We start from the raw sequence: 12827 nt of genomic DNA on the forward strand, positions 1-12827 counted from the left end.
CTCACTTAAAAAAAAAAAAATTGATCTACGTTAAAACATATCAATAAAGTGCCTAAGAAATCATTATGGTATGTGGCAGGGAGAGAAAAGCAAGTAGAGCAAGATCCTAATGATTGGTAGGCTATGTTCTATTTCAGAGCAGTCCTGATGGAAGTCACAAAAAAGTTTACATACCACAGTCACTCATTATATCTAGTTCATCCATAAAGCCAAAAAGGCTTTTAAAATAAAGTTTGCTAATTTCCTCCCTGACCTAAATAAAAACATGTTGGGGGAAGGAGAGGCTGAATGTGGGCTTCTCATCCATAAATAGTGGTATAAAATTAAACTGGACCCAATGTTGTGCTAGAACCATTTTAATATAATTATACATATCTGCCAAATCCAGGAAGAAAAGGTTTATGCATATATAACTTTTCCAGTTAACATCTGCAAGCATAAACGACAATGATCTCAGTTTATAAATTCATCAGGGTCAGAGCAATTGACCAATGTCTCTTTACTGCTAGGCTTACCAACAGTAAATTACAGATGAATTAGTGTCCTTTTGTTTCTCTTCTCTCACTCTCCTTGTCCAGAGACATTTTTGTTGTAAAGTTTCAGTGCAGCTCACCTCCAGCCAAAGGTAATCTTTTTAGATAAGTACTCAGTTGCTCTGAATTTGCTTATAATTATAACCTATTTAATCACAGAAGAACCCCTGCAGAGGTGGAGTTCAAGGTTGCATACAATAACAGGAGATCACAGTTTTGAAGTCTAGCACAGATTAAAAACCACAGATGTACCATTTATATAAGACACACACTGATTGTCTCTTAAACTACATATTGACTCCTTATGAACATTATTTTTTAAATAAAGTAGTGCATCTAGGACAATCAGTCGCACAATTCACACAGCCCTGAAAAGTTTTTCAGTGCCAACTACCAGTTGGTCATGAAACGTGAGTGAGCTTGAGACACTGTTCATTCCTAAGATTCAACCACGGATTGGCTAAAACATTGGAACACCTCTGCTTAAGAAGGCTATGTCCTTCCCTCTTTTCCTCACAATTTAGTTTTGTTTATTTTTGGTGGTATTTGGTTGCACATGGCTAGAATGCTTTTGATCACTTTGCAAATCAGGAAAACCAATGATCTAAAACTATGACAGGCTCTTAAGTAGACTGGTTTGTCCATTTCAGGTTGCTGGTTGGTAGGCCCCTCTAAGGCCCTTCATTTTTCCTTCTATGCCTCCCGGAACATTGATCGGAAGATGAGTCTGAGCATCATCCCATCTAACTCTTTTAACCAATGCCTGGCTAAAACTGGAATGTCCAGCCCAGTATATTTAAAAATCACCCACAAAGAGGTTCTACAGATCTTCACAAAACCTGGAATTTCCATGAGGATGTCTGATCTTTATAATCCAAGCAGTCAGCATTGAAGTTAAGCTTCCAGGAGGCAGTTTGGTCCTTATAATCCAAGCAATCAGTGGTTGAGTTAAACCCCAAGCTTGAAGCTCCATATCCCTGGGTGGAAAGAGAAGCTGGGGACTGATTGAGATGGCTGGTGACTGCATTGGTACCCATGGGGCTAAGTGTGGCCCCCGGTCCAGGAAGCTGGTGATGCATTGGGGTCAAATAAGATCCACAGTCCATGCCCCCAAAGTAGGAAGTTGAGCCAGCATATCCTTGACTATAACCTGAAGCCTGAGTATAGGTCATGGGATAGGACCTCTGCATGCAGGAGGAGGAGGTGGACAAGGGATCTGACAGTGGGGAGATGGAAGCTGGGCTCCAGATAGACACAGGAGCACTGCTGCTGGAAATGGCTGGGACTGAGGTGCTAGAGGGGGGAGTGAATTGGCCACTTGTTCCACTCTCTGAACTCACTTCCCGGGCTGGAGATGTCTTCTTTTTGGCAGGTCTCACTTTGTTTTGACCTCCATTCTGTTGTTGCTGCTGCTGTTGGCGGCACTTAGCTCTCCGATTCTTAAACCATACCTTGAAAGGGAAAGAAATTTCTTTAACATGGTATAAATAAGGAAAGAGTGGCTCCCAGATTATAGATGAGCTAAGCAGACAATCTATCTTGCCACTAAAAACCTACTTTATGGTGCTTTTATATATACCCCTGGGATAGTAAGAAAGTGGGGAGACTCTCTAAAAGCATTTGACTCCTAGCCCAGAATAATAAATCCTGTGGCTAAAAAATTTCCCTCTCATTTTCCTTTCTCATATTTCACATCAAATACAAAATGTGTACATAGACCCAGTGGCATGTGGAACACTCTTACAGTGAAATATAATATATTTCACTTGGAGGGAAACACAAGAGAAGTGAGGGAAAACAATTCTGTTATTACTAGCGTAAATTCAAAGTGCACAGTCCATCTTTTGGGGAATAACTGCTAGTCACTCTACCTTTTTTCCTCTCCTTGAAAGACTCACAAAAGAAAGCTCCAAGGAGAAGCGATCTTGTTGAAGAAGAAGGTCTGAAAGGCACTATTTGCTGAGAGCTTCTCTACGTTAAGTGGAAGGACTTGTATATAGTATGTTTTGAGCTTGAGGACAGACTTCTCTGCTAGTCTCAAGTCTGACTCTGGAGTCTGGCTGCACGGGTGGTAGTGCCGCTCATCACACAGATTCAGTTTCCTGTACTATGTTCACTGGCTTGTCAATTTAAGCCTCTGCCTGCAACTTTGAAGATTCTCTTTACCAGCCCTGTTCATGTTCTGCAATGAAGGAGCAGTGTTTGGCGTATGGGGGAGGGGGGTGTCAGGGGAAGGAGGCTATCAAAGAAACTACCACCCTTTTTTGAAACTGGTTTCTGAGCAACAAGTCCTTAGTGGTCTTCTTGAATGAGCTCAATATATGGGCATGTTAACTGTGCCACCAAGGCTGAGCATATCACCACCAATCATTCAGAGCCATTTATTTTCTTTCAGTAAAGACTTGAGGTCAAGCCTCACAAAGATGCCAAAACTTGAAAAGTCTTTTGTCTGGTTTTCAAGTTCACACTGATGCGTCCTAGCTGAAGGGGAGTCCCAGGTGTGTGTGTGTGTGTGTGTGTTTAGTTGCTAAATGTTCTTTCCAGAGAACTCTGTATGGTGCTTGCATTTCAGAAAAGTTGGGAGTTCACTTTCCCACTCCAGCTTAATTTCTAGTTAAAGAGGGAGGAGGGGTGTCATTGAGGATATTGCATTGATATTTTATCTGCTGAATGGCTCAGAGCTAGCAAATTCTGCTCAATCCCAAATAAGTCAAAGAAAACCCTTTTATTGTGTAATTTCTTTGGCAAGAGCACCAGCTGCTTTTATAGCCTGGCTCTACCAGCCAATTGACATGTGACCTTGAGCAAGTCATTGACTGCATTTCTTTACCTGTAAAAATATTGGGACTATCCAGGAGCTAAGCTTCTTTCACCCCTAAAAGAGATGAAAATGGGGTAGGATTTCCACATGGGGAAAGGGAAGTATTAAAATATTAAGTAACTGTCCTTGAAATCTGCCCAAACTGGGCCTCTGTTGGCTAGGGACCCAAGAGCTCTAGAATTGTGCTTTTTTTTTTTTTTTTTTAAACTGCAGCTAAATTGCCAGTCCTGCCTTACAACCTAAGCTGAAAGGCTCTTGCTTATACGATGGGGTGGGGGAACAAAATGGAGTACAAGGAATTATCAGGCATATGAAGAGGCCTTAGGAGAAGAGTTTACTAGCCTCTAATGGAGCACTTAGTTTCAAGCCTTCCTTTTGGTCCTAAGACGTGGGATTCTCCTGGGTCCTCAACATACACCGTGCTCAGGGGAGGGGCAGCATGGTCGGGAAGGTTGGTTCTATCTACATCTGCCCTACCTGCACCCTGGACTCAGGCAAGTTGATTTTCAGCGCCACCTCCTCCCGCATGAAGATGTCTGGGTATCGGGTCTTAGCAAATAGAGCTTCCAGCACGTCTAGCTGCGCCCGGGTGAACGTCGTCCTCTCCCGGCGCTGTTTCCGGGGAGTGGCTGCGGGACAAGAAGCCCAGGGCCCTTTAGGGTGGGGGAGCAGTTTCTCAGTCATAGGGGTCTCTGCGGGTGCTCCGACTCCCCCAACCCCCACTCCCAGCACTTCCCTCGTCCTCCCAGCCCTCCAACCCAGAGCCTACCAGGGTTCTCCCCACCCGCCCTTCCCAGCCTCGGCTCCTCCAGCGAACACTGGGTCGCAAGACACACACTGTCCCTTCCAGGTGAGGCCCCCACTCCACCTGACGTCGGAGATCGCTCCAGCCAGAGCGACCCTTCGGTAGCTAACAAATGAAATAAAAGGAAGCCAAAACCCAAACACCCCTCAAAACCATCCCCTAGACCATAACACAAACAAAAAATCCATTCCCCGAAGTCAAAGGGTCCCAGAGGACCCGCAGTTCGGATTGAGGGGGCGAAATCTCGATCCTACTCGAGATCCTTGTTTTGGGGACTCCAACTGCCTTTGTTCCTACATCTTTAAAATGGGGGCGTATTTAAAACTTCTACAAGGATTTTTTTTTTTTTTTAAGCAAAACAAAACAAACAGATTTGACCGGAAAGGAAAGCACCCATACGGACGGCAAATCACACCTCTAGGGATTAGAGGCATAGGGCCTGGAGGTCAGAGGGGAAACCCCAGGCGGGGCGAGGAGAATTTAGGAGAGACCCAGCTTCTCCAAGAGGACACTTCCGAGAAACTGGGCTTTGAGATACGGGTGGAGGCTGTAACCTTCCTCCAACACCCCCCCCACCCCACCCCCACCACCACCACAGCGCGGCTCCCCCATTCACTCCAATTAAGAATAGAGCTCTGGGCGTTTCTGCAAGTGTGGCGGGATCCACCTCCTCCCTCCGGCCCCTATCCTTCCCTCCGGCCGGTAAACGTGCTGTGGCTCTGGGCTGCTTCTTAGAAGGAAAACCCAGTGGGGACGCTTCGCCTGGAGCCGGAGTAGGGCAGCAAGACGATCAGCCCCAGTGCTCCGGGGGAAAGGGTGTCACATCCCCGCAGGGCGGGAGTGGGGAAAGGCGGGGCAGGAGTGCCGCGAGGCTCACTTACCCGGGTAGCCCACCGAAGGGTGCAGCAAGTCCATGCCCGAAGTGGTCAGACTCAGCCCATTGACTGCGTAAGGCGGTTGCTTAAGATAAGACATCATGCTAAGGTTGTTTGGAGGCGCAAAATCGGCCCAAACTGGGGGGACCCAGCCAGAAGGTCTCGCTTTGCTGGGGGTGGACAGATTCAGGGTCCTTGGTGTGTGGGTTTGGAGCAGTTGAACTATGAACAAAGCAAACAAACAAACAGAGGTGCTGGTTTACTGCTTCGCAGGCGGCAGCTCTTCCACGTTCCACCACTAACTTAAAAAGAGCCTGGGCTATGCAAGGTAGAAGCTTTTAAAAGACTTGCCACCAACCCCCCACCCCCACCCCCAGCTGCTCTGGAACTAGAGGGGATGGAGAGAGACCAGATAAACCTGTCTTCCCCACCCCCACCCTAAAGTTAAAAAAAAAAAAAAGTACCAGAAGAAAGCAATTACAATCTGCCTTCCCTGAAGAACAAAACCCCACGCCTTCAAATGCACACATTGCATTCCTATCCCTACATTTGCATAGGACTCATTGGCTGGCACTAGCTAATTGTCTCAAACAAAACTTGATTGGGGCCATTTGCAGAGACAAAGAACTCTTTGGCTAAATAAATAATGCTGATAACAAAGCCCATTGGTGAGAAACAAAGAAACAATTCAAGAAATCTACCTCTCCCCAGACTGTTGCCTTTCCAAGGCAAATTTTAATTACCTTAGCTTTTTACCACTTTTAACTGCTGTGAACCTAAAATGTCAGTGCATTTAACATCTAAAATACCAACTTGCTAATCGACAAACTTGAGAAAACTGTTCAACCGCTATTACTCCACATTTGAAGTCATTTCCAGTAATCATTTTCACCTAATTAGTAGTCTGGGTAATTAGATTTTGAGGTAAGTAACAGATTTATTAAGGTTTTGGAGGACCTTGATTATGTGTCTAAAGAACTAAAGCTAAACAAACAAGTATTTAACTTTTAATCGACACCCATCAAATATTTAAACATACTGCAAAAAAAAGTCTTAAAGATTGGCATGAGGTTTGCTAGGAATTCTGAAGTTAGAATCCCACCAATCAGATAATGACAGGCCCCCACATTTGCAAGTAGAAAGCGTAAGCATTTGTAGTGCAAGCCGCTTCCATGTTGATTTTGGTGTTGTGGAGGCTGTAGATCCTGCGGGAGGCAAATTTTCAGACATTTGGGTCCTCAGCAACTAGAGCAGAGTTTCTTGTTAATTCCGGCTGCCTTTTGCACATTTTAGTTTTGAGGAAGGTAGATACACAAACACCCAAAGTTGTGAAACTAATAGAATTTCTCCCTACCTTTCAAGTTTCCTACAATCCTATAAAGAAAAAGAGCTCAGGGAAGCAAAAGAAAGGAAGGAAAAAGAAAAGTTATTTACTGTCTTCAGCTGAGCGTCTCTCACTGCCCCAAGCAAAGGGATCCAAACTGGATGTTAATATGGGCTGACAGTTTTCAAGTCTGGCTTTTATTTGCCTAAAAAATGGCACTTATCCTGCAAGGATCTCTACTTTGCAACTTTGACACTATGAGAGATTGCTTCAAAATGGCGGATACAAGATTAGGAGAAGTTGCCTCTTACTTTGACAAAGGTCCTACTGAGTTTTCAGCATTGGATTTTCATATTTACATTGCTTTAGAAATCAAGACACAAAAGTCCACAAATGGAACCCAGTTACTCTAACTTCTTCCTGCTTTAAATTCATAGCACAAAAAACATGCTTTTCCACCCTCAGATCTGATTTAATGTAATTTTATAAATACCCCTTTTGGGGGAATTTGTACTATCTTATCAGCAAAACTAATGTAGATCCTATAACAAAGACTTGATATTTTCTACTCTCTTTTCAAGACAGTTATTTGGAGGCTGTGAAAATAATATTGCTTTAAAATACAGTCATTTTATTTGTCTAAATAGCCTCTGAGCTGGAGTTCTCTCTTAATACAATCCTACTACATTGGAAAGTTCTGAACTACTGTAGAAAAAACTAAAATCATAGCAGATGTACACATGAGACACACGCAATTGTTTTTACATGTAGAATTCTCACCCAATTAGAAATGTCTGTTACAGAAAGTGGCACATTCCAACATAAAAGGCAGTAGCAGATAGAAAGCACCAGGCAAAGATCCTTCTTGGAGCTCCTGTGCCCTTACCAACGCAAATAACACTAAAATTTAGGAGTAAACAGTTTTTCGCTTTTACTACTGGATTGCATCTTTGAAAGAGAAAGAGACATACCCCCAAACAAAACTAAGTACTCTCAGCAGCCGGCCTAGGTATGCACTCTCCAAAGAAGAGGCCATGGGCCCTTCCATCTAACTTCCAAAGCCCCAAATGGACACCTTTCTCCCTTCCTCTCTAAGCCGAGCCTAGAAGGGGGACAGAAAGACCCTTTCAAAGCTACAAGCTTCCATATGATCGCTCAGGAGGTGGCGGCTGGAGAACTCCTACCTACGGGAGCGGGTGACGGTGGTTCGGCGAGTGCCCGCGGCCGGCGGGCGCCGCAAGTCCGGGCGCGATGCCTCGGTCCGGCGTCCCCGCGCGGCAGCCCCGCAGTCCTGGCGCCCCGGGTCCGGCTCCACTGCCCGCCCCGGCCCGCGCCGCCTTATATCTAACGGTCAATTCGTGCAATCTGTCGCTCTCCCCCCACCTCCCCCGCATCTCCCCCACCCCCCGCCCCGCTTGTTGGTTTTTTTTTTTTTTTTTTCCTTCCAAGGAGCCCATCTACCAGTTGCTGTGTCCTCGCTCAATAATAATTACCTCGTCCAAGAATTAATTATAATAAATGTTTTCTTGATAAACTAACGAGATAATCCGAGGGGCACACGTCCCTTAATTACAGGCCGCCGTGCTCAGCTCTGCTTCTCGTCCGGGCTGATTAATTTTCTGCATGATGGAAAAGAAACAAAACTACGCGGACTGGCGACTGGCCTGTGGCTCGGGAGAGAGCGCAAGGCAGGAGAGAAGAAAGAGGAGAGATGCGGGCACCGCGGAGGCGGCCGGCGCGGGCCTCCCTCTCGGGCGAACTCGAGGGAAAGTTTCTGGCCTCGGGGAATCGAACAGCGCTGCCACCCGCGAGGGAGGGAGGAAGAAACGTGCCAAAAGGGTTGGCCTTGACTATTAATTATGGTGAGGAGAAAGCCCCAGTGTTAGCTCGGAGAGGAGAGGTCTGGGTGTCTACCTTCCTTTGGGGGGAGGAGTTTGCTCTCCAACTCGCCTCCTGTGCTAATAACTTTTGGTGCCTGGAAAAAGTCCCGAAGTGAGCGGGAGCGAGAAATCCGGACCCGCAGCTCTAGGACCGAGGTGGGGTGGGGTGGGGGGTGTTCAAGGATCCGACTTGCCCCGTGCCCTCCCCAAGTCCCCCAGCACTCCAGGGCCAACGCAGCTCGGCCTTCTGTCCCCACAGCCCACCACTGTCTGCACCGGAGGAAAAAGCCAGCTCGGTGGGAGTTCTGACCGGGGACTTCGATTTCAGAAAGATGCGTTCCGAAGTCGGACCGTGATTCCAAGAGGCCCCTGAACGCATCAGCGGGAAGACCTCTTTGCAGTTGGCGGCGGAACACGTCGCCGAGGCTGGCTGCTGGTGGAGACCTGATGGTTCTCCCTGGGTGGACCGAGAACGGAGGGCTGGGCCTCGGGGTGCACCCCCTCGACCCCCGCCCGGCCCCACGGCAGCCGGCTGTCCCCGAGCCTGGGAGGGGAGCGCGCGAGCGCGCACGCAGGCCCCGGCGCTGCCCCCAGGCCAGAGGGCGGAGGGGCCGCCTGCCCCAAGGTGAGGCTTCCTGTCCCCCGGCCCGCCGCGGCCTCGGGCGCAGCAGGGGCCACTCCCCAACACTTCGGCCAGCCCCGGATGCCCGCGGACGGCTGCCCCGCGCGGGCCGGTAACCATCCCGGGCAAACAGCTCTCGCCCGGCCTGGTGACCCGGGGCTGGGACCACGACAGCCGGCGGTGGGGGAGTTCCCGCACTCCCAGGTTATTCTGGGAGGAGACAAGTGGTGATCAAAAAGGAAAAGGAGGACGGAGGGCGAATCGCAGGGAGCTGCTCTGGGCTCCGGGAGAGGGCCCCGGAAAGAGCGGCGAGCCTCCTCGGTTATCCGCTCGGGTTTCCCCTCCCGTTCAGTAGGGGCAGGCGAGGGCTCGAGCTGCGACCGTCCTCACCCGGCAATCGGAGAGCGAGTCGGGCTACGGGCACGCGGGCCCTAGAAGACGCCTGTCTTATCACCACCACCACCACCATCATCATTACCCATCCATCTAGCTACATCTGCATCGTTTTGTCTGACTCTGAAAATGCCCTTGAGATCGGTACAAATGACCCAGCCACATCTGAGAGCCAAAACGCAAAATTAGCAGGGAGAAGCCCAGAATGGGCGTTGACATAAAACAAAACCACAAACAAAACCCGTCCAGAACACCCCACATTAGCCTCGCAGGGTTTCCACGACGTTTGGCGGAAGCGGCGACCCCAGGAGCGCGCTGCCTCCCCTCCTCTCACTCCCGCCCTCACCTCCAGATCACACATTTTTCGCAATGATCGTTACTACACCTAAAAACATTTACGAGGGAGAAAAATACAACATGCTTCAGAAGAACTCCACGTTCCCAGAAGTGTGCTTTAGTCGGTCTATTGGAGGTAGTGGGGCGATGGTAGTCAGAGGAACACATGGGTGTAGACAGGCAGACAAGACAGACGGACACTTACCTTACGGCCGCATGGGAAGTTAGAAAAAAATTTAATTATCCTTCAAAATTCCAAATAGCCCGCTATCCTAAAAGAAATCAAGAGTATTGAGTTAGAAATCTTGCAGTCTTCAACCCTCCATGAAAAGTCAAACAACGAAAAAAAAATTTAAAGAATAGAAAATGAGGAAAGTAGCTCGAGTTCGAAACACGCGTGGGCCCCTCTGGGATACATACAAAGTAGACGTGATGAGGGCTGCTCTAGCGATTTTTATTTTTAATAACAGTGGAGGCTGAGTTGGAGCTGAGGTCGGTTCCGCTCTCAGGGAGATTTGCTGAGAAAGCGCCTCTCTGGCAACTTTTTGACGCAAACTCTCCAACCAATGGCAGGGAGAGAATGATTGACACATCTAAGCCAGAGGGAAAATAATAAAAACACACAACAGGGGGAGGAAAACAGGCCGCTGCTGCACGGGGGGACGAGCGGGCAACAAATCCAGGCCTCCGACATTACCAGAATGTTCTTGAAAGACACTGGGCTCCGCTTAAAATATACATTATGGGCCGGAGCATGTGAACTAATTGTATAATTAAAATGATGGACAGGGAGGCCTCCCTTACCTTTCTTCTCCTTTTCTTCTTTTCCTTCCTTTCCTTTCTCCCCCCCCCCCTCCCTTTTTGTTTTATTTTGATTTTCGGGAAGGGGAAAAAGGAAACCCATACAATAAGATGGAAAGATAAAAATGTTTAGGTAAATGCTGGAGAAGAGCGAGGGTGGAGCAGTAGCTGGGTTATCGCCTGCAACGCCGGCGGTGAGCGTGTGGGTCAGACGCAGAGAGCAAGTCGGGCTGAAGCCTAAAACGGCCACGACGCCGGTTTAACCAGGGTCAGAGCACGCTGAGGGCCAGAAAGGGGGAAAGAAGGCGGCCTGGGAGCGAGCGTTGGGCGTGTAGGCAAGGGAAAGACGGATGCACAAGTCCAATCACAAACTATTTTCAGAAACTCAGGGTCTCTCCCACTCGTTGCGCCCTTATCGATATTCCCCGGTCCCCGAAGCGAGCGCCTCGGGCTCCTGTTACCCGCACAGGGTTTTAAGAGTTTGCAGGAGCCCAAGGCAGGCTGCCGGGCACACCACCGGGGCGTCTGACCCCAGGGCCGGTTTGGGGAGACGGCGGGAGCCAGGTCAGGAAGAGGGGTCGGCCGGGCACCCGGGGAGGGCGCGAACGCAGGAGGCCCGCGCTGGAAACGGCTCCACGTTAAGACAAACGCTCCTCACTGGCCGGCGGCGGGGCCTGGAGCTAAGAGCCCGCGCGGCCCGAGCCGGGGGCCGAGAGCCCGGAGGCGGGAGACTGGCGGCACCAGGGGACCCGAGCCAGGGAGCGAGCCCCAGCCTAACTTTAATGCCTGGCACAGAGAGCGGGACCCGACAGCTTCCAAACCCATCTGAGTCCCTAGAAAAGCAGATTGGGCGGAGGGAATGGGGGGGGGGTGCACCAGAGGACCGGCTGAGGGTGGAGGGGTGGTGGGTGGGGGGAGCAGAAGACATCTCTGCCCTCATGACTCCCACTGCCGGAGAAGAAAAATAAAATCTCTTTCTAAACACCCTCCCCCTTCCTCCACCACCACCACCACCACCACCACCACCACCACCACCACCACGGCAAGTGGGCCCAAAGAAACAGCTCGCTGCCTTTAATTTGGGGACCTATGTTAATGAAGTTGGTAATTAATTCGTCGCTTTGTTGTCGGTTCTTATACTGTATGTGTAATCAAATGTGGCCGTCCTTGGGATTTACAGCAATTAACGAATTACGGGAGTGCGCACGAGGCAGCGAGCGCTCGGCAGCGCGGCTGGGCTCCGGCTGCGGCTCGGCCTGGGGCTGGGCGCTCGGTGGCCGCGGCCAGCCTCGCAGGTGTCTCTAGAGCTTTGGGCCCCCGCGTCCCAACGAGCCCCCGAGCGGCCCGGGGTCTGCCCAGCAACTCCCGAACCCTCAGCGCCCGCTCCAGTCCGGAGAGACCCGCTGGCTGTCGCGGTCCCAGGAGTCGCGACTTTCTGGGGTCCCGGGCTGGGGGGGGAGGGTGAGTACAGACCTTTTTTTTTTTTTTTCTCACCCCGCCCCCACTGTACCGAAACACCTGGCGACTGCCCCCCGCCCCCGCCCGGCCCTTAACTGGGGAGGGAGGAGAGAGCCACAAATGCCCTAGGCGGTCTCGCCCATTGGTTGGGAGCACTTGGCCAGAGTCACGATACTTTCGGTGAAGGAAGGGCCAAATCCACCCAGATCCCCTGTGCCAGAGCCTCCTTCCCACCCCGAGAAAAGACAGTGTTTCTCCCAGTTTGATCGCAATGATGTTTAAAGCATCAAAGAAGGAAAAGAAAAAATGGACGTTGTGCGTCTGGCGAAGGGGAAGGGCCGCAGGGAGGCCTTGGGGACAGTAGGGGTGGGGGGTGGGGGGTGGGGTGGAGAAGCCTCAGAACACGTACTTGTGATCTCCACGAAGTAAGGGAAGCATGTTAGACTGGGAGATCTATTTGCTGTAGGGTCCAGTGTTGTGGGAAAACCTGCAAGACCTCCGCAGAGGTTTGCGCTGTCCTCCCAGTTGGCGGGGGCAGCCGAATCTTCCTGAAAATTCCCGGGTTCTGTTGGACGAGGGCAGATTTCGGCGCCGTGGGGGCGTGGGAGGGCTTTTCCCTTCGCAGCGGCTGGGAGCAGACCGCTCTCGCTTCTCCTTTGCCCTTTAGTCTAATAACTTCGCAGAAATGCAGGACCAATAAACCACGAGTTGGAAATGGACAGTGTTAAATAAACAAGGGTCTCTTTAAAATTCTCATCCACTTCAGATGTCTAAAGTAAGATTGTGATGATTTTGTCACGGTTTGGTAAATTTACCCCTTTAAGAGGCTTTCATAAATCCCAGAACACACCTTCAGCCAGATTTGAATATAGATTTAGGTTTTAAAACCCAGAAGCTGGAAACGCCGCTTTATCAAAGAGAATTTCCCTTTAGCTTAGCAATGTGCTGAAGCTCTTAAAAGATTGGATCTGAGAGAGAG

The 12827-nt window shown here is 49.8% G+C and overlaps 1 protein-coding gene across 1 annotated transcript; it reads right to left on the bottom strand.

Annotated features, from left to right (window-relative positions):
- Positions 1–340: 340 nt before the first annotated feature.
- OTX2 (orthodenticle homeobox 2) lies at positions 341–10099 on the bottom strand. Its single transcript, XM_072837728.1, has 5 exons — positions 10010–10099; positions 9795–9861; positions 5041–5256; positions 3832–3983; positions 341–1984 (listed from the first exon to the last, which is right to left on the bottom strand). Exons 3-5 carry the CDS (start codon positions 5135–5137, stop codon positions 1364–1366), a joined length of 870 nt encoding a protein of 289 aa, XP_072693829.1. The 5' UTR covers positions 5138–5256; positions 9795–9861; positions 10010–10099; the 3' UTR covers positions 341–1363.
- Between the last annotated feature and the right edge of the window lie 2728 nt (positions 10100–12827).

The sequence above is a fragment of the Canis lupus genome, chromosome 9 (genome assembly GCF_048164855.1).
Source record: "Canis lupus baileyi chromosome 9, mCanLup2.hap1, whole genome shotgun sequence".
In the NCBI taxonomy this organism is placed as follows: domain Eukaryota; kingdom Metazoa; phylum Chordata; class Mammalia; order Carnivora; family Canidae; genus Canis; species Canis lupus.